Source organism: Phascolarctos cinereus, unplaced genomic scaffold, assembly GCF_003287225.1.
Source record: "Phascolarctos cinereus isolate Bilbo 61053 unplaced genomic scaffold, phaCin_HiC Scaffold_7;HRSCAF=346, whole genome shotgun sequence".
Taxonomy (NCBI): domain Eukaryota; kingdom Metazoa; phylum Chordata; class Mammalia; order Diprotodontia; family Phascolarctidae; genus Phascolarctos; species Phascolarctos cinereus.
Window position 1 is genome coordinate 26,524,537 of NW_027556180.1, and position 26,478 is coordinate 26,551,014.

At 37.3% G+C, this 26,478-nt stretch overlaps 1 protein-coding gene across 2 annotated transcripts in view; it reads right to left on the minus strand.

Moving 5' to 3' along the window:
• Window positions 1–26,478, minus strand: part of BCHE (butyrylcholinesterase) — an 89,083-nt gene that overhangs the window by 60,739 nt on the left and 1,866 nt on the right. For both annotated transcript variants that reach the window (XM_020988810.2, XM_020988809.2), the window contains exon 2: window positions 15,903–17,424. In XM_020988810.2, the coding sequence (XP_020844469.1) occupies window positions 15,903–17,416 (1,514 nt within the window). In that variant the 5' untranslated portion in view covers window positions 17,417–17,424. The remainder of the gene's footprint in view (window positions 1–15,902; window positions 17,425–26,478) is intronic.

Below are 26,478 nucleotides of genomic sequence, written 5' to 3' on the forward strand. Positions count from 1 at the left end.
GCAAGTCATAGAGAATCTCCTTTGTGAAAAACCGGAAAGAGAGGCACTTGATAAAGAATCTAGGAGAGAAATGGAAGCAGAGCCAGCAGAGATCAGTGTTTCAGAAACCAGTGAAGAAGAAAGTACTGAGCTGAAGGGGCTATTCCAGTGTCAAATGCTGCAGGTGAGATGCTTCCATAGATTAACAATTATTTTATTTCAATAGAAATTATGTTCCAGGCATGAAACACAAAGACAAAAATTAAATTGTCCTTGTCCTTAGAGAGATAGGCAGTTGGTACAGGGAGGCAAATTTTCCTTGATATCAAGGGAAACACACACACACACACACACACACACCCCAAGAAGAATACCTGCTACCAACAAATTTAAGGTAGACAAAAAGGAAAGGAGTAAATAAGAAGGTATGGATCTTCTGACAAACACAGGTTGTATTGAAAAAAAAATTGAATGGGAATTTGTAGTTTTTAATTTTCTTTTATTAATTTTTGTTATTTGGGGCTCAGGAAATTTCTTCCATAACTTTTGGTTAACTGAAAACCTGTATGAATCTTCTGACAATATGAGAATTTGTTTTCCTAAATCTGCACATTGGTTAAATGCATGTTAATAGAAAAATAAAATACAATTTGATTTCTAAAAAAAACCTGAAGCATTGATTTCACCCTCCTTGGAGTTCTTCAAGCAAGTTTGAATGACTGAGTTGAGATTCCTTCCTGTGTACGGGTTGGACTTAGAGCCATCGACGTTCCTTCCAGCTCAGAAATTTGGTGATTTTGAGAAAAGGCCAGAATATTTGGTCATTAGGAAGTCACTAGTGAACCTTAAGAGAAGAGTTTTAGTAGAATGGTGGGGAGAGAAGCCAGGGTTCAATGACCTCTGGTATCCTATTTATGCTTTCATGAGTCCAAGATCAAAGATAAGGATGGAAACTGTGTCTGGGACTTGATTTATATGGGAATATCATAGAAAAGTGAAGCACAAACACACACGCACACAAAACCTCTAATGGCCAATGCTGGTTGCTGTTTTCCCTATTACTTACTGTCTTAGAGACTGACCCAGAATAGGGAGAGTTTCAGGGACGTGCCAATGATCATAAAATCTGTGTGGGTAAGAGGCAAAACTTGAGTCCAGGTCTTTCTGGCTCTGAGGCTTGATCTTTGGCCACTGTATCATGCTGCCTCTAAGATTAGTTGTCATTTATTAGGCTTCCTAATGGTTGTCATGTTTAATAGGAGAACAGGGTGTGAGAAATTAGAAACATACCTTTCAGATTTTGAGAGGATGAGGGTGTGATATAAACAGCATGTGAATTGTAATCAAAATATAAACTATGGGGCATCGGCACAGTCCATTCATGCCTAATCACTTACATAGAAGAGTTGGGTTGTGAGATTTCTGAGGTTCTTCTCTGCTCTAAATGGCCACCCTTTGAAGGAAAAATTATTTTTTAATGCAATGATATATATGAGTCAGCATATCACAATATGAAGAATGGCCTGCAAGTGGGGGAAGACCGGGTTTAAGACCCATTGACGATACATGCTGACTGCTTGGCCTTGAGCTAGTCTATTATTCTAATTGCTCTCAAAGACCTGAATTATTACAAGAAGTTTCTTCAATTAAAAGTTCTATTCCAATGGAATCCAAGGTCCGAGCTCTACTCCTAAAATCAATTATAACTCAAACAACAATATTTTTGGACATTGGTACAATTAAGAAAAGAAAGGCCTTTTAGTCTAAAGGCTTAGCATAAAACCATTCAAGAAACTGCAATTGTTAGAAAACCATCTCTGTGCTAAGACCAGAGTTTCATTGACATTTTCTCTCTTTTCTACTACTTAAGAAAACTATTTGATATTAAATTACTTTTGACAGACCTCTTGAAAAACAAAAGAAAAGATGATGAATGAATGCTTTCTGATTTCAGGTGCTTAATAATAATATACATAAAATCAGGGGATGAATTTGCAGGGGATGGAAACCAGGCCTGGCCACTTCAACATCATCTCTTATTTCCATTCATATATGTCAATATATTTACCAATACTTTGGTATGTTTATTTGTAGATTGATAAACACCAAATCTATTCATTCTATTGCAACATTATGGGAAATGAAAATGTTGCTTCTGTGACTCATAATAGTCACAGAAATTCAAGGCATTGCTCTCTTTTGGGAAAAAAAAAAAACCTTGTAAGGACTTTATATCCAGATTTTTCAAGGTTATAAACTATTATCTGAAAAGCAGGTCAGACATTTAGAAATCAGCATTCCATATTTGTTGGTCCTCGAAATAATATAGGGAATGGATGTGATCACTTTAGACACGGCATATTTACAGTTCCTGTTTGACTCTGTCTCAAAGATATTTGGAAAGGGAAGTCATGGCAATAGAGGCTATCTAGCCCAGGAGTGGGGAAAATGCAGCTTCAAGGCCACATGCCTTCTAATTCCTTCAGTGTGGCCTTTTGACTGAGTCCAAGTTTTACAGAACAAGCTCTTTTACTAAGGGGATTTGTTCTATGAAGTTTGGATTTAGTCAAAAGGCCACACTTGAGGCCCTAGAAGGCCACATATGGCCTTGAGACTGCAGGTTCCCTACCCCTAGTCTAGCCTAATCAAAATATGAACAAAAATAAATCCTTTAAAACAGCCCCAGTAAAGGGTCATCTAACTTTTGTTTGATGGTCTCCCAGGAGGGAGCAGTCACTTTTCTCTAAGGCAGTTCGTTCCACTTTGGGATAAAATTGTTAAGAACTTATGAGTTACATCAACCTGAAATGCACCTGTTTACAACTTCTATTTGTTATTCCTAGATCTGTCTCATACAGCCAAACACAATTAGTCAAATCCCTCTTTCCCATGATACCTGGCTGTCCTTCTCTGGCCATTCTCCCTTTCATCAATGTCTGTTCCATAATGTGGCAACCAAAATGGAAAACGATACTCAAAGTATGGTCTAAGTATGGTAGAATACAGTGGAATCATCCGTTTCCTATTCCTGGAAGGTATGCTTCTGGTTTTTGTTTTTTGTTTTTGGTTTTTTAACACAGTTGAAGTTCCCATCTTCAGGGAAGAGATATGCCACTGTTGACTCATATTGAGTATACTGCCCCTAAAATTACTAGGTAGTTTCACAGATAAACTGCCATCTAGCTATACCTCCCAAGTCATATAAGATAAGATAAGATGAGATGTGATAAGATGATATAGTATAGCATAATATAATATAATATAATATAACATAATATAATATGATATAATATAATATAATATAATATAATATAATAAATATAAATAATATAATATAATATAATATAATATATAATATAATATAATATAATATAATATAATATAATATAGCATAATATATATATGATTGATATAATATGATATAATATATTATATGATATAAATATAATATAATATAATATAATATAATATAATATAATATAATATAATATAATATAATATAATATAATATAATATAATATAATATAATATATACTTTTGCACTAAAATATTATGCTTTTTATCTATCCTATTTGCATTTCATCTTACTCAATTTGGCCTAATGTTATCACCTGTCAAAGGTGAAATCCTGATTTTGTTTTCCATTATTTAGCAATGCATATAAATTAGTGCTGAATTATCTTGCCATTTATCCTCACATGATCCTCAGCAGCTAAATGAATGACAGTTGTGTTTATTTCATGATATAGATGACATCTAAAAATCAGAGAGGTTTAGTCACATTTTTTCCACTTTGTAGATTTTATCCACCCTGATAAAATTATTTAGCAAATTAAGGAAATACAAAGGAAACAGTATAACATAAATATATGTATGTCTGTGTGTGTGAGTGTGTGTGTATGTATACATGTATATACACATGCATATACATATGTGTGTATTTGTGTGTATAGAGGCAACAGATAACATCCTATGACAAAAAATCTCTATAGAGTCTAACTGTTACAGAGATTCCAAAGTACTGATGATGAAGAATAATACCTAATAAAGAGGGAATAGACTATATATAGAAAGAGACAGTCACATTTGAACATGGCCAATGTGGACATTTCTTTTGCCTGACAATCCTAATTACAAGATTTTGGTTTTCTTTTTTCTTAGCCGCTCCCCCAGGATGAGGTTTGAAGAATGGGAAAGAGAAAAATTTTAAAAAAAATTTGTTAATTTTTTAAAATAAACTCTTATGAGACATACCATAGTACAGTGGAATATTGAGTTTGGAGGAAGAGGGCCTATACCCAATTCTGACTAAAAGTTTCTTCACATATCCCTGGGCTTTGGTTTTCTTATGTGAAAAACAAGAGTCCTAAGATTAATGATCTTTAAGGTGTCTTTCAACTCTCAATGCATGATTTTCTGACCAGTTAATCTATTCTCTATCATGTGATGATGTAATATTCAGAGAAAGAAAAAGGTGGCTTGAACAAAGCTTAACCCAACATGGTTATCAAATGGATCGTTCTGGTACCAGATTGTGGCACTCCCTTAATTTCACAGACTTCAGTAATGTTATTGTACCTAGTTACAGTTGAGCCTTGTACATTTCTACCTACAATCCTTAGCTCACAATGTAAGTTTGGAATTTAGAATGGATAGAGGGCTGGACCAGGAGTCAGGAAAACCTGAGTTCTGATTTGCCTTCATACACTTACTAGCTGTACGACCCTGGGCAAATCATTCAACCTTGGTTTGCTTCCATTTATTAAACTTTAAAATAAGAATAATAACAACACCTACCTTACATGGTTGTTATGAGAATCAAATAGGAAAATATTTATAATATTTATAAAAATATTCAGAGTAATATAGATGCTACATATGTTTATTTCCTCCCCTTCCAAATCCTACTTTATAGCTGAGTTTTTTCCCATCATTTAGTAGCCAATGAAATAACATGTTCTCCATGAAGTCTAAGGCAGCCCTAAACCCTCTAGAGAGAGGCCTATTACAGACAGGCCAAGGAGAGCTATGCATCATCTTACATCATTAATTACACCACATACCACCTTTCAAGAGGTAGTATGATACAGTGGAAAGAAGGCTAGGTTTGGTGTGAGGCATATGGTTTTGAATCCCAATTATGCCAGGCGCTCACTGTGTATGTGTGAATAAGGTCAGAGGACTTGAGCTCTGTTGCCTTCAGTTTCATAATCTTTAATGCAAAAATGCTTTAATGTGAATGGAAAAAAGTAATTTTAATAATGAACACAGGATACCAATACTAACCAAGAAAACACACTGGGGGTACAGGGTATAGGTATGGAACAAGCCTGTACTGCCAATTTTAGGTGATATATAGGTTAGTTTTACTGCAGTGTTTGATTTTACATATAAAATTTTATATATACATACATACATGCACATACACATATATATGCATACACATATATATGCATATGTTTATTCATTATTCATTCATATCTTTATTTATTCATTTATTGGTTAATTCCTTATAAGAGGATGGGTTTCTGGATAGCGGAGTACGGAGAGATATATCTACAGATAAAAGTGATATCAAAACATTGTTTTAAATGCAGGGATTAGACTAGAGAGCTTTTAGGTTTCGTTCCATCATTAAATCCACAATTACTATTGTTATCCAGTCATTTCAGTCATGTCCATGACCCCATTTGAAGTTTTCTTGCAAAGGTGCTATAGTGGTTTGTCCTTTCCTTCTCCAGCTCATTTGATAGATGAGGAACTGAGGCAAATTGGGTTAAGTGACTTGCCCAGGGTCACACAGCTAGTAAGTGTCTGGGGACAGATTTTAACTCAGGTCTTTCTGACTCCAGACCCGGAGTTTTATCCACCGCACCACCCATGATTATTAGTTTGCATTTAATATTCTCAGTTGTATAAGAAGTCTACTCGCAGGCTTTTGAGTGTTATATCTTTCATGAGCTAGTCCCTATAAATTGCTATGGTTGAAGTTGCCCAAATATCCTGGGACATGAGAATGGCATATCTTGGACATAAGACTGGTAGGCTAAAATCTTGACTGTTAGGATATTAATCATGATCTGCAGCCATAACGCTGAGAGGAACAGTGCAATTTAATGAAACTATGAAGGATTTAGAGTAATGAAATATCTATAATCAAATCCTTCCTCAGATACACGCTGCTTGTTTGTTCCTTGGCAAAAATGACTTGTGATTTGAACTAGAAAATGAGGCTAATAACTGCACCAAGAAAAATGAAGTCCTTTAAGAGCCTTCAAGTTCCATTTCAATGTCAACTGCTGCTGTTAATACTGGTAGATCTTGTGATAGAAAAAACTAGTTAATTGACTTAGGAATAGTATGACCCACAATCATAGGCAGAGTAAGCCATTGCCTACTTGAAACAAGTCTAAGCATACCAGTGAGATTCTGATTCCAAGAAAAAAGATGCTGACCAAAACAGTGTGGGCCCTGGGGAGGCTCAGGCACAGTTAGCTAAGTTCCCCTAGGCTAAATAACAAAGAGTTTTAAAAGAGACGGTAAGAGCAGCTTTGTCTTCTGAAAGCTAGAGTGTAAAGATGAGGAGCAGCCCTCAGCAGGTAGACATGCTAGCAGGAGCCACGTCTCAGAAGTGGGGTTCCAAAGGTAAAGGGAAGGGCTGGCTTGGGAATTAGGGGAATGGGGATTCCCAGCTCTGTCCCTTAACACTGGTGTAATGCTGAATGAGTCACTTGCACATTTGGAACCTCTGGTCCACATTCATAAAGTAAAAGAGTTGGGTTCAAAGGCCTCAGGAGTCCTTTCAAGCTCCCAATCTATGATGGCATGAAGGACAGAGGGAGGGATAAGTGAGCCACAAGGTGATGGTGGCAGAGCAGAAAGGTGGGGGTGGAGAAGGTGGGGGGATGCTAAATCGATTGTCATTTATACACAAACATAGATAGAATTCAGCTTTCAGACTCTTTTGCAGTTATTGCTGGACATCCCAGAAGGGTAGAGTTTGGGTTGATCAATCTATCATACTCTCTAACGTTCAGTCAGGAATACTGTCAACTCCACCAAAGTTTTCAACCTTTGTGGACCTCACAGGGCCTCTGACCATAATTACTCTTCCGTGAAATGAGTATGGATAGCTCAAAATTAGTATATGCTATATTATATAGCCTGCTTTGAATATAACATAGTTATATACATACATTCTAATATTTCAAAAGATCCATCATTTCATCAGCATAGATACTAACAATAAGTTCCCCACCCTAGTGGAAAGGACCATGAGCCCAGAGGCTGAGGATCCCAAGCTCTGTTTACTTATTGTCTGTTACTTTGGCCAAATCATTGAACCATTCTGGGTCACAATTTCTTCATATATAAATTGAGAGGAGTAAATAGTCCCCTGAGTGTGATATGCCATGTCCCATCTCAACTCATGCAAAGATCTTATTACTTGGGTTAAATTTCCCAGCCACCTCTGCCTTTGAAAGCCTTCTCTTCTTTCAAAACTCAAGTCTAGGGCCAGCTTTTTTCAGTTCTCCCTCACCCCTGTTTTTGTAACTGTTGTCTTCTATATCAAATATTCCTTGAGATATTTTACCAAATCTCCTTTTTCCCTTCTACATCCTATTTTATATTTTAGTTTTCTGTGTACATGTTATCTCCCTGCCCCTATAGTTTAATAATGAAAAGAAATACCGGCGAAGGTGGCTTAGCCATTCCAGATCTTTAATTGTATTATAAAACAGCAATCATCAAAACTGCTTGGTAGTGGCTAAGAAATAGAGTGGTGGATCAGTGAAATAGGTTAAGTATGCAAGACAGTAGTCAATGACTATAGTAATCTGTTATTTGATAAACCCAAAGACCCCAGCTTCTGGGATAAGAACCCAGTCTTTGAAAAAAACTGCTGGGAAAACTGGAAAAGATTATGGCAGAAACTAGGCATTGATCAAAATCTCACACCATATACCAAAATAAAGTCAAAATGGGTTCATGACTTAGATATAAAGGCTGATACCATAAGTAAACTGGTAGAACAAGGAATAATTTACCTATGAGATTTATGGAGAACAGAAGACTTCACAACCAAATGGGAGACAGAGAACATTACAAAAAGCAAAATAGATAACTTTTACTACATTAAATTGAAAAGTTTTTGCACAAAGAAAGCCAATGCAATTAAGATTAGAAGGAAGGTAGAAAATTGGGAAAGCATTTTTACAACCAGTCTTTCTGATAAGGGCCTCATTTCTAAAATATATAGAGAATTAAGTCAAATTTGTAAGAATACAAGCCATTACCCAATTGATAAATTGTCAAAGGATATGAACAGACAGTTCTCAGAGGAAGAAATTAAAGTCATCTATAGTCATATGAAAAATGCTCTAAATCATTATTGATTAGAGAAATGCAAATCAAAACAACTCTGAGGTACCACATCACACCTATCAGATTGGCCAAGATGACAAAACAAGAAAATGATAAATATTGGAGAAGATATGGGAAAATTGGAACACTAATACATTGTCGGTGGAGTTGTGAAATGATCCAACCATTTTGGAGAGCAATTTGGAACTATGCCCAAAGGACTATAAAAATGTGCCTACACTTTGACCCAGCAATAGCACTCCTAGGGCTATATCCCAAAGAGATCATACAAACGGGAAGAGGACCCACATGTACAAAAATGTTCCTACCAGCTCTTTTTGTGGTGGCAAAGAATTGAAAATTGACAGGATGCCCATCTGAACAGGCTGATTTCAGAAAAATCTGGAAAGACTTGTATAGGCTGATTCTGAGTGAAGTGAGCAGAGCCAGGAGAACATTGTACACAATAACAGCCACATTGTACGATGACTAATATTGATAAACTTAACCATTCCCAGCAATACAAGGATCTAAGCCATCTCCAAAGGCCTCGTGATGGAAAATGCTATCCACATCCAAAGAATGAACTATGGAGTTTGAATCCAGATCGAAGCATACTAATTGCTATTTTTTTTCTTCTGTTGAGTTTTGTTTCTGTTTTCTGGTGGTTCCTCCTATTTGTTCTAATTCTTACTTACAACATCACTAATGTGAAAATATGTTTGATAAGAATGTGTATGTATAGCCTATATCAGATTGTGTGCCGTCTTGGGGAAGGTGGTGAGGAGAAAGGAGGAGAAAAATTATAAACTCAAAAGCATATGGAAGTAATTGTTGATAAACCAAAATAAATTAATAAAAAAAAGAACTGCAAATTCCTTGAAGGAAATAGGGATTCATGCATGTACACATGCATACATGTGGGTGGGTATGCTTGCACACATGTATATGCATATATGTGCATACACATTTATATATGTATGTGTTATATATACATATATGAGCATGTGTGTGTATCCAGTGCCTTACTTATAAAAATACCTATTTTTATATAAAATTTTAAGGTTACCAAAATACAACCGTCATCTCATTTCATGCAGACAAAAAACCGTGTAAGAATAATATTGTTATTATTTGCATTTTGCAGATGGACAAAATGAGGCTTAAGAGGTCTAAGGAAGAGAGATTTGATTGTACTGATGTAATTTGCCTTTGGCCGGGCTCATCTCCAGTATTATTTTATGCTCTGTTTACCACCGCTTAAAAACTATTCGTAAACTGGACAGCATCTAGAGGAAGGTGACCAGTCTGGTGAATTGTCTTAAGTCATGTTAAATGGAGATTGGTTTAAAGATTTGGTGAAGAGAAGGCTCAGGGGAGGAGGTATGGGTATCATAGCTGTCTCCAAGCATTTGAAGTCCCCTCTTTGTCCGCAGAGAACAGAACCAGGAGAAATGGGTGAAAGTTACAAAGAGACTACCTTAGTCTTGATGCAAAAAAAAAAAAGTTCTACCAATTAGAGCTCTCCAAAGTGGAACAGCTTGTTCAGAGGTGGAGGGTTCCTCTCCCTTGGTCAACTTCAAGTACAGGCTCGATGGACACTTGGCACATTTGTTACAGTCAGGACTCCTTTTGTATATAATTGAAGTAGATTGAGGCTAAGGTCCCTTTACCTCTCAAAAACTAACTCTGTGACAATGCTTGGCATATAATAGCACATAAAAAACATTTTTTGGATTCAATTAAATTTCAGTGAATAGATTAAATTGATAGGTAAGGTCACTTCCAGTTCTAAAAGCTATACTGCTTTCAAAGGGGGTGTAAGCATCTTATGCACAGCTAAGATAACATTGCCTCCTAAATGGATTTAGAGGGGAGGGAGAGAGAGAGAGAGGGAGAATCTGCATATTAGGGCAAGAGGAACAGGGATTTCATAATCATGTGATTCTCATTCTCTTGATTGGGTAATAAGTCTGGCTAAAACATAGACTTTGCACTGAACCTTGGGAGCTCTGCACAGAAATTTCCAAGTTTAGATTCCATTTAATATTTTCCCAAAATGACTTCTCTGCTAAGGGAAAGCATCTTAAAAAGCTTAGAAGGCTTCTTGGACATGGACCAGTTCTTACAAAAGCAACAGTCAGTGTAAATGAAAGAGAAACACAAGGATTAAGATTCTCTAAAAATACATGCATTTTAAGGCTCAAAGAGAACAAAAACCCAAGTAAAAACATGTTTCTCTCAGCAGTGTGTTTGAAAATTCTGGATTTTTCCTAAATAAAGATGACTAGCTATTTTTTTTTTCTTTTCCTATTACTATTTGCTGACTATGAGGCCATTTCAAATTTTGGGATGTGGTTAGTGCCATAAAACTCACTTATCTGGGAAAACTTCATTATTGTGTCATGGCTTAAAGGCCTTTGTCATGTCACAAGAGGCTGTGGGCCATAATACATTGAGAGGAGGCCTCAAAAGCAAGAAGACCTAGTTCAGATCTTGCCGTATGACACTTCTCAAATAACTCTGGGAAAATCACTTAAACTCAAGTGCTCTAGGGTCTAGACTACTCTCCAAATAGGGGGGAGAACCTAAGACCTTGAGGCTCCATGTGGCCTTCTAAGTTCTTGAGTGCAGGCCTTTTGCCTGAGTGTAAGTTTTACAGAACAAATCCTTTTATTAAGGGAATTTGTGTAAACAGAAATATCTTGGAGAAACAAGTTGGCTTTCTGGCACTATTTTTTTTTTCATTCCAACAATAAAGACAGAGCAACCAAACCCTCCTAGGCCATATCATCCCTTTTGGTCACAGGTCTCCCTTCTGAATCCCCCTTCCTCTTCAGGTCAGGGGCAAAGCTGTGTTGAGTCTGGGTAGTACTTTGAGCTCTCCTCTTGGCTTCCCTCCATTTTTTTCCTTGGTAGTAAGATGTTGAACATATTATCAGACATACCCAAGTGCAAAGATGTGTAGAATCATTGAGCCCCTCAGACCTTTGCCTCCCATGAGACACACCCAAAATTATAAGAGTAAAAGAACATGGGTTTATTTATTCAGACAGACAGAAAGAAAAGTCCCTAGGTATGCAAAGACCCCTTTCCTTTCTCTTTAGAGGAAATGATAGGATTGGGGGGGGGTGCTAGGCAATGAGGTTAAGTGACTTTCCAGGGTCACACAGCTAGTAAGTGTTAGGTGTCTGAGGCCGGATTTCCTCCTGAATCTAGGGCTGGTGCTCTATACACTGCACCACTTAGCTGCCCCTAGGATTTTTAATAAAATACTAGGTAAATTAATATAGCTCGTATGATTTGATAAGACATTTCTCTCCTGTTCCTGTTGGAAAGAGTCTGGGATCCAAACCAGAAAAAAAATTCTTAGCTAGGTTCCTTCAGAAGAACTACTAAAACCTGAACTATTCCCCCTTGTTCTACCCTCAGTACTGCAAGAAAATATATGAAAGGAAATGGACTCCTATGAGTAGACCAATATTGTTTTGGGTAAAAGCAGGATCAGAATAATAAAACCAATCAGAACATGGCAAAAGATGCTTTAAGAGAGGCCAGTTTACCAACTTAAGTGGGGGGAGGCCAGAGAAGACTTTTGGGAGCCCCCTCAGATGTTCCAGAGAAATGGTCAGAATTCCTTGTTAGGAAAAGAAGCACAGGTAGAAAGCTATAAGTCCAAAGCCCCCATGGGTGTTGTAATTTTGTAAACCACCTTGGCTTCTCAGCAATCTTTCCCAGTTCTATTCCCAGCTTTGAGGTCAAAAACAAAACCAAAACAAAACAAAAAAAATTATCCATGTACGATTCTCCAGTCTTTTATAGTCTAGTCCCCAAATGGCTACACATTCCTTCCATGTATTCTGGGACTAGGAAAACAACAATAATGAGGTTAAAGACGACCACCCCTGCTCATGGCAGAGATAGAAAACGTTCCAAAGGGATGCTACAGTGGAATGAAAAAAAAATGAGGGGAACAGTCTAAAAACTTCCAATGCTGCAAATCAGAAACTAGCATTTATTTAGGTCTATGCTGCATGCCAAAGAAAAGGGGAAGAGCTCTCAACAGGTACATACCACCAGATTTAGTCAATGATCCTGAATTTGATTTAATCAGAAATCATAAGATCATACATAGTCAAAAATCATCCCTCACCTCCATCATTCCCTGGATACAGCCTGTGCTCAGTTCCAGTCAACCACCTCTTTGGGACCCCCTCAAGGCAGGGACAGCTCTATGCCCCTTGCCAGCAGGAAGCAGTTTTAGAAGTCAATACCTTTGCTCCTTACTGCAAAAGAATTTGTGTCCCATTTGTTTCAGAGGGGAATGATGGGGATGGGATCTGAACCCCTAAAAGGAAATTACTATGTTTTTGGGATCTGGACCCCAAAAAAGGAAAAGCCCTGGACATCCCCACATGGCCACATCTCTGCTGTTGGCCAAAGGCTATAATCCTATCAACTGGCCTTTCATTATGGCCTAAGCCCAAACTCCCAATTCTCTGTTACCCTTAACCTAGCCTAACCCTCAAATGTCTTACCTCCTTACTCCCCAGCCCCCTGCCAATTCCCACCCTTAATCCTATCTAGGCTCCATTCTTCCTTGGCCACGTGGTCCAGGTCCCTGGTGTTCTGTTACCTCACAGTCACCTCAGCTTATTGGCCACTTCCATCCAGATCTTCCTTAGACCCCTCCTCCAGTCACCCCAGATTATTTGGCCCTTCTGGATCCCTCTTTCTGTATACAAGGTCCATCTGGCCTCCATTAAAAGGCTCAAATTCTTTAAGAGTCTAGCCAAGGGCTTAGATTCCTAAAATCTGACACACGTGTATTAGGGATACAAATGCTTAGATTCCTGAAGAGTCTGGCCAACATGGTGGATTCTTTAAATTTCACCCACCCCTGATCAATGTTCTAATAAACCTTGTCTTTGGCTGAAAAAAAATCACATGAATTCAACCAACAATTTTTGGACAAAAAAAAAAAAAGATGAAACAGTTGACTGAGTCATTCAAATGTGTGTTTAGAACCAGAACAGTTTGCAATAGTTATTCAGCATCAGGTCAGTGCTAGCAGAATCTTAGAAAGGGTTTTTTTTTTTAAGACACCCAGATTTAGGGACCTCTATAAATTCTGCAAGGGAAAGGTTGAAACTGTGAGACATATCATGGAAGGCTGCAAACATTTAGCACCTACCAGAAACATAACAGGAACCTAAGCTTCATAAGACAAGCACCTTTGCTTGAACACAACATATCTTTGAGAGTTCGATAATTAAGTTATCCTAGAATCAAATCATTAGCACAAGGAAAATGTGAAATGGAATGAAGGACTTTCAAAACATGGGGTTCAAGAGGAAGAAATAAAATCAAGTAACAACAGGCTGATGTATTTTATCTATCAATATTTCAATATTCATGACTAAATCTATATCTAGCTAGAAATAAGATAGATAGATGGATGAATGTATAGAAAAGAGAGAGAGAGAGAGAGGGAGAGAGGGAGAGAGAGGAGAGAGAGAGAGAGAGAGAGAGAGAGAGAGAGAGAGAAGAGAGAGAGAGAGAGAGAGAGAGTTAGTTTAGATAGATATGCTTTCCCCATTGCCCAAACTAATACTGGAGTTTTACTAAAGATGCTGTCAGTGAACCCAGTGAAAATAAGTTGATATCCCACTCTTTTTATTCAATTATATAATGTAGTTATTGTATCCACCTGTGAAATAGTTGTCAAAAGAATATTGCATAAAAAAATAATACAACAGCAGAATAGTGATTTTTCCTAGGACTGTTTCTAGCAGAATACAATAAAAAATATGAGAAAAGTGAGATGAATTCTGACTATAACAATAATTTGTTACTAGCTGATTAGCTTATTAATAAATGATAGAGAAATAAATATCTATATAGCTATATAGATATAGATGCATAGATGGACAGACAGACACGTGGATACACAGATAATAAATATATTTAAAACAGTGCAAATGATGAAAAAAAAAAGAAATACTGACAGTATTTGTTGAACCAAAATGAACAGTCCCCATAATAAGGTCTATCCAAGTACAAAGATGGGAAGCGTTTGAGATAGATCATGTTGTGTTTGAACCCCACTCCCTTCCTTTTCCTGTCTCCAAATCTAGTTTTCTATCTACTCTTCTATACTGTATATCAGGTCCTTTCCAAGTCTTAAACAGTGTTACTCTCTGACTTTCCTCTTTGTTTCATGGTGCCTGTGATTTTGATGTGTGATGCCACAATCCCACACATATTGTAAAGGCTAAATATTTATTCAAGTACTTTGGTATTTTTTAAACTAAAATCTGGAAGGATGAAATAGCTTCCTGACTGGTTCCTCTGATTCCAGATCACACAATCTCCTTACCACAGTATGAAGCCTCTCTGCAGGGTAAGACAACACAAGACAGAGAGTAGAAGGAGGAGTATCCTTGGAAGATAGTAAGAAAAATGGAGAGTTCCTTTTGAGTAATAGTGGGATGTGAGTTTAGATAGATGTACTAGGGATAGTTTGTGGATGGCCTTGGATGTCAAGTTATGGAATTTGTGGCTTAACCTTTAGGCTCTGGGCAATGGTTAAAGATGACTTGTGCCCTCCAAACTCATGAAAGGAAAACAATTAGACAGAATCATGGACTCTCAGAGATATATGGGACCTTAGAATCCTTCTAGTCAAACCCATATCCAAACAACTATTCTTTTAATGTCTCAAAGTCCTTTCTAGTCTTAACCTATGATCGGTGACCTACAGTCTCAACAAGTGACCATTCAGCCTTTGTTTGAAGAGGGAAGGGGAACTCATAGGAACTATTTTATTGGTAAGAGATATTTTGTGATATGAAGTCCTAATTTGAATATTCCTACCATGCTCCTTATTCTGTCATCTGGGGCCTAGTAGAACAAGTATGACCCTTCTTTAAAATATTTAAAATACATAACAGTCTCCTTCTCCCCAACCCTCACACATTTTCTTTTCCAAGCTAAACATCTCTAGTTTTGTCAACTGATACTTATATAGGTAAGAACTGTTTCTTCTTCATTATCTATGTCATTTTCCTCTTGAAATTTTCCAGGTTATTCATGTTCTTTCTGAAATGTGACATCAAGGCTAGAATACAGTTCTACAGATTGATCTGAGGATCATCTCCTTATTCCTAGAATCCTAAGTGTCTTTAGCTTTTTTGACTTCTATATCACTTGATAAATTAATCTTGAGCTTTCTTTTGTCTATACATTTATAATTTCTCTACTTAATTCCTTCATAAGTCTGTGTCAAGATGAAAATCACATTTGTTTCAGATGTAGATCCTCATAACCAATTGGTTGATGCAAGTTTCCAAATGCCTAAAAAATCCTGTTTCAGACTGTGATTATGCTACAGTGGCAGTGGCAGAATCGATGTGACCTGAAAAATAAGGCAAGGAAGCCCATCCTTAATCATTTCATTATTTGGCATGGCCCCAAACAGATCTGTGACTACTCTGGAGGAAAAAAGAGGCAGAGGAGGAGGAGGAGGAGGAAAAGGAGCAGAAGAGAGACTGACTTACCCATATTTTGCAAAACTGGCCCAGTTCTTCATAATTGAGCGGCTCAGAATTTCCTCTGCTTTAGTGTAATTCACTCTTCTTTCCAGAGGTAAGCCAAAGACAAATTCAATTTCATAACCATGCATGACTCCCATCCATTCAGGCCAAGCAGTTTTGGATGACCGATGCTCAAAGTAGTAGAAAAATGCATTATTCCCTCGTTCAGAGACTTTTTTGGTAAATTCCAAAGCAGGGCATATAAAATTGTAATCTCCAATGACATCATTCATTACATCACGAAAATTTTCAGGAATCTGGTTATCTGACCAGCCAGTGTAGTGAAACTCGACAGATTCCACTCCCAGTTCACTCACTCCAGGGAAAAACTCTCTTATCCCCTCTTGGAATTCCTTTTGACTTATCAGACTGCTGTTATCTTTGCTGAAACCTGGAGCCCCATAGACTAAAAAGTATGTCCCTTCATCTTTGTTAACTCCAACTAATATCTGTGTTTGTTTAAAATGCCCCTGCTGGATGAGGCTGTCTGGCATGTCTGTGAGAAAGTCACCATCCACAGTTGGACAAAAGTTGATTTTTAAAAGAGAACCAGAGGAGACAACGGGATTTACGTGACCCAGTATTTCCTGAGGCTTTTTATTTCGAAGACATTTAATTAGCTCAGTCTCATTTCCTCTAGGACAACTAAGGGATTTTGCCAAATCCAATGTTCGGGTTCTGGCCTCTGAAGGAGACATTACTGCCCAAGGGGCATTAGCAGACCCACTTTGGAGAATAGCTCTTGTAAATAATGGATGGCTTTTAGGAGAAAGAATATGAAAACTGACTGAAGCAGCCCCTGCACTCTCTCCAAACAGAGTTACACTTTTTGAATTCCCACCAAAACTTGCTATATTTTCCTGGACCCACTGAAGAGCTAATTGTTGATCAAATAATCCCATGTTTCCTGGAGCCTCTGAATTCCCTGGCAAAGCCAGAAATCCAAGGGCACCCACCCTATAGTTCATTGAAACCACAATTACTCTTTCAACACGAGCCAGAAACTTGCCATCATAAACATGTAAAGATGATGTCCCAGACTGAAAACCACCACCATAGATCCAGACCATGACTGTAGCATTTTTGGGTTTGGGAGCTGGAACCCAAACATTAAGATACAAACAGTCTTCACTAAGTTCAGTGTTTGGATTCCACATCTCAGATCCTGGAAACCCAGGAAAACTATCATCAATGTTTTGATAGCAAGAGTTAGAATATTTGGTGGCATCCCAAATATCAGACCAGTTGCTTCGGGGATGTGGCTTTCGGAATCGAAGTCCACCAATGGGAGGTTCTCCATAGGGAATACCAAGAAATGCTGTCACCATGCCCCCAAGAACTGGGAGTTGCAGTCCTTTGATTTTACCTTTCCTGGTTGTAATAACGATGTCTTCTTCAGTCTCAGACTTCTTGATAAGTGTACAGAGTAGAAGAAAACAAAGAAATAGGATGGGTACACTGGGTCCATTGCTGTTCATCCTTATATCTGAAATGCAGTAAATAAAACACTTAACTAGGATGCATTCCATACTCATATTTACTTAAAAGAGATTAAAATATTACTGTTTGTTATTTATTCAGAACATGACATAAACTAGATGCTTACGATCCAACTAAAATCCTACTTAGTAAATTAGCTGGGCAGCAAGAAAGATCTTCCTCTCTACTGTATGAAAGCTCTGAACAATTACAGTTGGCCAAAAATAGAAAGGGCTGGCTAGGAATTGTTTAAAATAAAACTACACACTATTCTGGATTTAGAACTGGATATCTGCAATTAGAGGTTCAATGGCTACTTTTTATAGAGGAAATCATAGTTCAGGTAAGGGGAAGATTACATGGCATCTATAATCTACTTCAAATTTGGAATTATGATTCAATTTTTTGTGCTGCAGTAGTAGATTTTACATATGTGTATAGATAGATAAACAAATAGATTAGATAGATAGATAGATAGATAGATATACATGTACACACACATACACACATATGTGTGTGTATGTGTGTGTTATATTGAGAAATCGTTGGGGAGAAGGGGAATGGCCTTTTTTTTCCTACTCTTTTCTGAAAATATCCATGCACAAATTAATATCCAAATCCTATGAGAAGTGGGGTAAGAGGTTAGGGAAAGAGCTTCTGGGGACTCAATCAAATAAACCAAAGTGCACTTCTGCTTCCAATAGCCAAGATGGAGGATTAAAAAGGTAGTAACTCTCACCCTACACTATCCACCTCTGAAAACCTAGAAAACATAACCCCAGAAAAAGAAAATCTGCAACAGCTGGACTAGAAGATAGATGGGGAACAGCGGTGCAGCAGCCCAGCAAACTGGTCTCCCAGTGCCTCAGAAAAAATAAGGGAAGCAACACTACAAAAGGCCCCAGGAGAATAAGCACCCTGCAGCATTCATCTGAAAGGAACTGAAGAAAGCAACCTAGAGTCTTCCTAAAGTCCCAGCCTTGCTGATCCCAGCCCAACACCAGGCAAGCTGCGAAAACACTACAGCCTCCAATTGCCAACATAAGAGGCCCCAGCACACAGAGCCAGTGACCAAGACCTAGGCTCCCAACACAAGAAGCTTGGATAAGTGCCCTCTATTCCCCAGCAGGAGAGCTCAATCTCCTTAAAGGCCAGGGACTAAAGAAACCATGAGTAAAAAGAAATGTACCATAAATTCATATTATGAGAAGAGTGAAGATCAAGACAGAAATTCTGAAGACGACAACATTGTCAACAAACCTACATCTGCAACATCAAAAGGGAATATGAACTGGTATGAAGCACAAAAAGCCTTCTTAGAAGAGCTCAAGAAGGATTTTAAAAGTCTAATGAGAGAGGTAGAAGAGCCCTTAAAAAATGCAATTAGCCAATTGGGAAAAAATGTACACTGAAGAAAACAAGTCCCTAAAAAAACACCATTGGCAAGATAGAAAACAAGTACACTGAAGAAAACAAATCCCTTAAAAATACAATTGGCCAATTGGAGAAGGAAGTCGAAAAACTAACAGAAGAAACCAATCTGTTAAAAACTAGAATTGGACAAATGGAAACTAATGACTCTACAACAGAGCAAGAATCAGTCAAACAGAATAAAAAAATTAAAAAATAGATGAAAATGTAAAATACCTCATCGGTAAAATAACCGACCTTGAAAATAGATCCAGGAAATACAATTTAAAAATCACTGGACTACCTGAAAATTATGATGAAAAAAGAGCCTGGACAGTATTTTTCAGGAAATCATAAAGGAAAACTGCCCGGAAGTCCTAGAACCAGAAGGGAAAATAACCATAGGTAGAAAACACCTCTCACCACCTGAAAGAGATCCCAAATTGACAACACCAAGGAATATAATAGCAAAATTCCAAAATTATCAGATGAAAGAGATGGTGCTGCAAGCAGCCAGAAAGAAACCATTTAAATATCATGGAACCACAGTCAGGATTACACAGGACCTTGCAGCTTCTACATTAAAAGACCATAGGGCATGGAACATGATATTCCGTAAGGCAAAGGAGCTTGGATTGCAGCCAAGGATCAATTACCCAGCTAAAATGAGCACGATTTTTTAAGGTAGAAGATGGATATTCAATGAAATAGGGGACTTCCAAGCCTTTCTGATGAAAAGACCAGAGCTCAACAAAAAATTTGATCAAGTACAAGATTCCAGAAAAGCATAAAAAGGTAAACATACAAAATGTTGTTAATAAGGTTGGACTGTTTACATTCCTACAAGGGAAGATGATACTTGCAACTCTTGAGAACTGTATTGTTATTAAACCATGTTAAAGGAGTATACATGAAGGGGGTGGATATTAGTTGACTTTGAGGAAATGATGAAAAAATATCTAATCAAGTGGGTTAAATGGATCCAAGTAAGTGGATTAGTCTGATCTTAGAAAATGTACTGAGAAAGGAAGAGGCAGACAAGGGCAAATTACATTACAGGAAAAGACAGAAAATCCTATTACAGCAGAGGGAAAGAAGGGAGGGGGGTGAGCATTGTTTGAACCTTACTCTCATCAGGTTTGGCTCAAGGGAATGACTTAATTAGTGAAGTATGGAAATCTAACTCGCCCTATAGTCAGTAGGAGGGAAAAGGGGAAAGAAAAGGGGGTAAGGATAGAAGGGAGGGAAGAAGCAGTAAGGGAAAAGGGGGAAGAAAATGGAAAGGGATAATAGAAGGGAGGAGAGACTGAATGAGGTGGTGATCAAAAGCAAAACACTGATAGGGGCAGGGGAAGGAGAAAGAAGAAAGAAAAGCGTAAACAGGGAGAAAAAAGGATGAAGAAAAAGACACAGATAGTAATCATAACTGTGAATGTGAATGGGATGAACTCTCCCATAAAACAGAAGCAGATAGCAGAATGGATTAAAAAACATAATCCTACAATATGTTGTTTACAGGAAACACATTTGAAAAAGAGTGACACATAAACAGGGTAAAGGTGAAAGCCTGGAGCAGAATATGTTATGCGTCAGCTGAAGTAAAAAAAGCAGGGGTAGCAATGAATGTAATGGAATACTATTGTACTACAAGAAATGATGAACAGGCAGACTTCAGAAAAACCTGGAAAGACTTGTATGGTCTGATGCTGAGTGAAGTGAGCAGAACTAAAAGAATGTTGTACACAATAACAGCCACTAATATTGACAAACTTAACTCTTCTCAGCAATACAAGGATCTAAGATATCTCCAGAGGCCTAGTGATGGAAAATGTTATCCACATCCAAAGAAAGAACTATGGAAGTTGAATTGCTATCTTCTCTTTTCTCTTCTGTTGAGTTTTGTTTCCTCTTTCTGATGGTTCCTCCTAATGGTTTTAATTTTTAATTACAACTTCACTAATGTGAAAATATGTTTAATAGGAATGTAAATATATAGCCTGTATCAGATTGTGCACTGTCTTGGGGAGGATGGTAGAGAGGAAGGAGTAGAATTTTTTTTTTTTTAGGTTAGGCAATGGGGTTAAGTGACTTGCCCAGTGTCACACAGCTAGTGTTAAGTGTCTGAGGCCGAATTTGAACTCAGGACCTCCTGAATCCAGGGCCAGTGCTCTATCCACTGCGCCACCTAGCTGTCCTGAGAAAAATTTTAAACTCAAAAGCATGTGGAAGTGATTGCTGATAAATAAAAATAAATTAATAAAATAAATTAAAAACAAATAAACAAATAAACCAAAGCAAGAAATTACCCCTACCTATGTGCTTTCTGAAACTTGGACTGTGCTACTGCTAATTGTGTAGGACCAGAATAATGAGAAATTGTAAAATGATGATGAGGAGAAGGAAGAGGAAGAAGACTAGGGTGAGAAGGGCAAGAAGGAAAAGGATGAAAACTGTCACTTAAATGGTACCTTCAGGTTTACAAAGTTTTTACATTCCAAATTCACAACAAAGCAGTGAAGAAATTACTGCAAGTATTATCACTTCCATTTTATAAATGTGGAAACTGAGACACAGAGAAGTTGAGTGATGAACATAGTCGCAGAGCTAGGAAATGTATGCAAATGACTGCCTCGAAGTGCAAACAATCTTCCTTTTCTGCGTGTTTCTCTCCATTCACCCTACTTAAGCACTCAGTGTCTCATCCCACTTTCTTTCACAAAAAGCTCCAGTTAAGAAAGGACTGAATAAACTAAATCACATTACAGCCACCCTAGTGCCTAATACTATGCTTCCTCAAAGCTTAAAGTGTTACTCCAGGTGTTAAATAAGTTCATGTTATTAGTTTATTTATCAAGGAATAAGAATTTGAGATAGACCATAACTCTCATGGGCATTGGGATTTTCATGGAAAACAATAAACCTTAAGCCAAAGAAACATGTCTACAGATTTTTTCAGCAAAAGGGCCCAAAGAGTTTTGGAGGGGTAGATAAACTCCAGGTGTTTCTGAAAGTTCACCATATAGATATAAAGCTACTTTTCCATGGGTAAGCTGCCCCTAGCTTTCATGTCGATATATGAGGGCTAGAAATTCACTTCAGTCAGAAATTATTCTCAAAAATCATTAGTGAGGCAGGATGTCCTGGTGAATTGGTATTTTATATAAAGATCAAAAGGGCAGCTAGTTGGCTCAGTGGATAGAGCACTGGCCTTGGAATCAGAAAGACTCCTCTTCCTGAGTTCAAATCTGTTCTCAGATACTTCATAGCTGTGTGACTCTGGGCAAGTCACTTAATCCTGTCTGTTTGCCTTAGTTCCTAATCTGTAACATGGGCTGGGGAAAGAAATGGCAAACCACTCTAGTATCCTTGCCAAGAAAAGCCCACAAGAGGTCACAAAGAGTCAGACAACAACAATTTAAGATCACAACAAAACTTATAAATGGAGGAAAAGTCTTTGCTAAAAATGTTTAGAAAAGCTTTGATTATTCGGTCTAAAACAAACCAAAAACAAATAAATAATTAAGTGTACAAAACCTTAACTATAAAAGTTGCAAATAAGAAAGAAGCAAACACCATCTACCCCCAAGATATATAATTTAAATCATACTCTGACAAATTCTCAAGGGGAGGAGAAAAAAAAAATAACAGCTTATAAATTGTATACATCTGTTAGAGAGAGCCAATATGACATAACAGATAAAGTTCCAGACTTTCAGTCAGGAAGTCCTAGGTTCAAGCTTGACTCTACCACACACTATGTGTTCAACATCTAGTCTCTTAAATTCCCCATGATCGAGAAAATATTCTAGAAGCTAAGCTAAAGAGGACCTGCTTTGGACTAACAGAATAAATAAAAATCATCACCCGAAGATGGATTAGGCCCGAAGGATAGGAGAAAACAAAAACAAACTTATAGCCATTTCTATCTAGCAAATGCTTGAGATTAAAAAAAATCCCAATAGTAACAATTATTGAGAAAATTCAGTACTATAAAATAATCTAATTTACTACAATATAAACTGATGAAAACTTTCCTTGATTTAAAATTTCTGAATTCAACTCTAGAAATATGTTTCAAGAGATCTGGCTTATACTTAGAAAGTAAATAACACATTATGTCCCCTCACCCCCCCAAAATTAAAAAAAGTGTGTATGCATGTAATAAATTAGGCTAGTTTCATTTTATTTTTAAAAAATATATCTAAAATTTATATTTTTGAATGACATTTTTTTCATCGTATGCTTTCCCTTCCCCTCCTCCTACTCAGAGAACCATGCCTCTTATAAAATGGTCATTTAATAATCTGACAGATAAAATTATATGTGATTGCTATGCACTAAATGGTAACAGTGGATATTACTAGGATTCCCAGCACCACACCCAGGCAGATATTCCTTTGCATATATTGTGTCTGATTTAGACAGTGAGCTGTTAGAGAGTACAGCCTCAGGCAATGTCTTCATTGCCATGATTTCATGAAATAGGGTCTATTTAATTCAATGGTGTGATTCTTTTCCATTTTCTAAGAGAAAGGGTGTGTGTGGGGGGAATGGATAATGGACTCCATAATCCGGAGAAAGCCATTTACATGGACTAATATAATTCTGACTAATCTTTTCTTTTTTTGGGGGGGGCATTAAATCCTATTATATCATAGAAATCTACACCTAATGTTGCAAGAAACTGTAGAAGTCATAAAGTCTTATTCCTTTATTTTTTATATGAAAAAATTAAGGCTGCAGAAATTAAGTGACTTACTCAAACTTGCACAGATAGTTACTTCATACATTGCCTTATATACATGAATATTTTAAGGATCTTTGTCTCTGAAAACCTATTTCTAAAGCATCAACTTATTTCTAAATCAGTGAGGCAATCTTTTTATATGCTTCTTTTCTTAAAGTTACATCTTAAAAGTTTTTACATGCCTAGCTTGTGAACTCAATGCTGTATTCACTTCTGCCTGCATTTCACAACAACATTTCTTATCTGATAAAATACCTGCAAGCAATTGTGAAGATTTTGATCTCAGTATTACCAGTTTTTAATTTCTCCTCAATTCCTTGTGTGTGCTATGTTATCCAGAATCATATTCCAGGAAATTATTTTTATACACAAAGCTTTTGGCTTTTTTGATAATATAACATATCTATGACTTTTAGCCTCATAACTAATATTGTTGCTAGTCTATCTTCAAATTACTGATGATATATTTGCTAATTACCAGTTCAGCAAATAGTTTTACTTCCCTGTCATACTGCCCACTGAAAAAAGATCTAGTGTATATAACAAGTTTATATACAGAACCATAATATGAGAAGAGTTATGGGTGCTTCATTCCAAAGCAAGAAAATTTAAAAAGGGCCTCCCCCATCAGATGAGAAGTGATCTTTTCCCTGTCCAACTCCTCACCTCTAATATCCCCACCCCATCCTAGGGACCTTCTTTCCCTCAAAGAGTCTCTCCCTTGAACTCTCTGTCTGGCAATGCTTTGTAAAAGCAGCGATACCTTGAGGTCCTGTTCCCATCTTTGTCTGGGCTACCCTTCCTCTTGAGGTCCTTTCAAACTCTGGGCCTTCTTCATGATCAGGAGATTTAGAAACCTTGCACTTTCCATGTATTTGGCTTCCTCTGCTGTAGGTGAGCTTAGATGCCTCCATCTCCCAAATACACACAAATACACATCTGCACTTGCCACTGGTGTAGATTTGTTAGCTGCAGCTGTGATCACACAACAAATATCCATATGCAAATATCCTACAGGTTTCAGGCTTTGATTTTAATCGCAAAAATATCTATATTGCCATCATAAATATCAAATTAAACCTATGAATTTAATTTGAAAGACATAAAGATGCAATAATTTGACATTCTTTTAGATTCCATATTCTTACAATTTTATTGGTAGCTTTGCTATTCAGGACAATTTTTTTTTTGCTTTTTGGTGAGGCAATAGGGGTTAAACGACTTGCTGAGAGTCACACAGCTGTTAAGTGTTATATGTCTGAGGCCAGATTTGAACTAAAGTCCTTATGACTCCAAGGCCAATGCCACCTAGCTGCTCCTTAAATTTTGATATACGATATAGTGTTGTTGTTGTTGGGTTTTGGTTTTTTTTTTTGCTTTTTCTGGTGAAGCAGATTTAAGTGACTTGCCCAGGGTCACACAGTAAGTGTCAAGTGTCTGAGGCCAGATTTTAACTCAGGTCCTTCTGACTCCAAGGCCAGAGCTCTATCCACTGTACCACCTACTGCCCTTTATTCAGGACAATTTCAATGATTGTTTTGAGTGTAAGGGAAGAAAAATGTTGACCCATTTAATTAACCCAGAAAAAATATTCAAAGAACACTAGATAACAAACTAGATAACAATTTAAATTATTAAAATGATTAATAAATGGCCAATCTAGAATTTGAATGATGTGAAAGCACTCAACTGACCAAGCCATCTCCATTTTCCCCATTGACATTTGGGTCCAGACAGCGTATGCTCACTTTAAATAAACTATTCTTTTGAAAAGAGAAGCACTTCTGTCCTAAGAAGGAGAGAGGCTGATGTTCTTGGCAAGTACAGCGGCAAGTATAAACTCAGGAAATTCAGCTTGTTTATTTCATTGTCACAGATATGAGAAAAAAGGGAAGAAAATGAGGGAAATAAGGGGCGTGGCAAAGTTGAGAGAGGAGCAGAGGAAAAAGAAAGGAGGAAACGAGAAAACACACAGAATCCTCTTCTAGTGAAGGCTTGGGGAGATAAAACATTTAAAATAATAATTAAATTGTGAAAGTTGGAAATATTAAAAAGTGATCTAACTGACAATGAAGGGAACTGGTAACAGAAAATTTCTGTTAAGTTTTTTCTCAGAATCAAATCTGGCAACGAGCAGCAAATAGTCTAGCCTAGATTTTGGGGAAAAAATTAATATATAATCCATCACCAAAAACGTGCTTAATAAATATAGTTAAGACAGTATCATTTAATATATATGTGTGTGTGTGTGTGTGTATGTATGTATGTATATATACATATGGACATATATAGATACATGTGTAAATATATGTATGTTTACTTTATCAATGCTTCCTTCCTTCTTCATCTACACAGAGAGCCTTTCCTTATAACGAAGAAAAAAAGAGGAAAAATCGTTCAACAAACCAATCAATCTGTTGCAAAAATTGGCATCCCTCACTTGCCTCTTACTGATTTCTTTTAGCCATGAACAGCAGAGAAGCAACTATTTATATCCCTGGTTGAAGTGACATCAACATGACCCAAGGCAACAGGACAAAACAACTTTCAAAGGGACAGATCCAGGAGGGACATCAGGGATCTTCAAGTCCTATACTCTTATTTGGCAGATGAGGAAATAGGCCTAGAGAGGTTAAGTAACTTACCTTAAGAGGTCACCCCTTAGCAAGTACAAGAGACAGGATTAGAATCCAGACCTACTCTCTCCAAAACTTCATACTGCAGGCCAGTGCTTTTTCTACCCTCTCTAACTACCTACATGGTTATCCCTGAAACGGAAAACTTACAAGATTGGAAGCTGGCTCCCAGACTTAAACTTCAGGTCTCTGACACTACATCAGTGATCTTGGACAAGATATGCAACCTCTCTGGGTCTCAAAATTCTTATCTCTAGGGGAAGGGAGA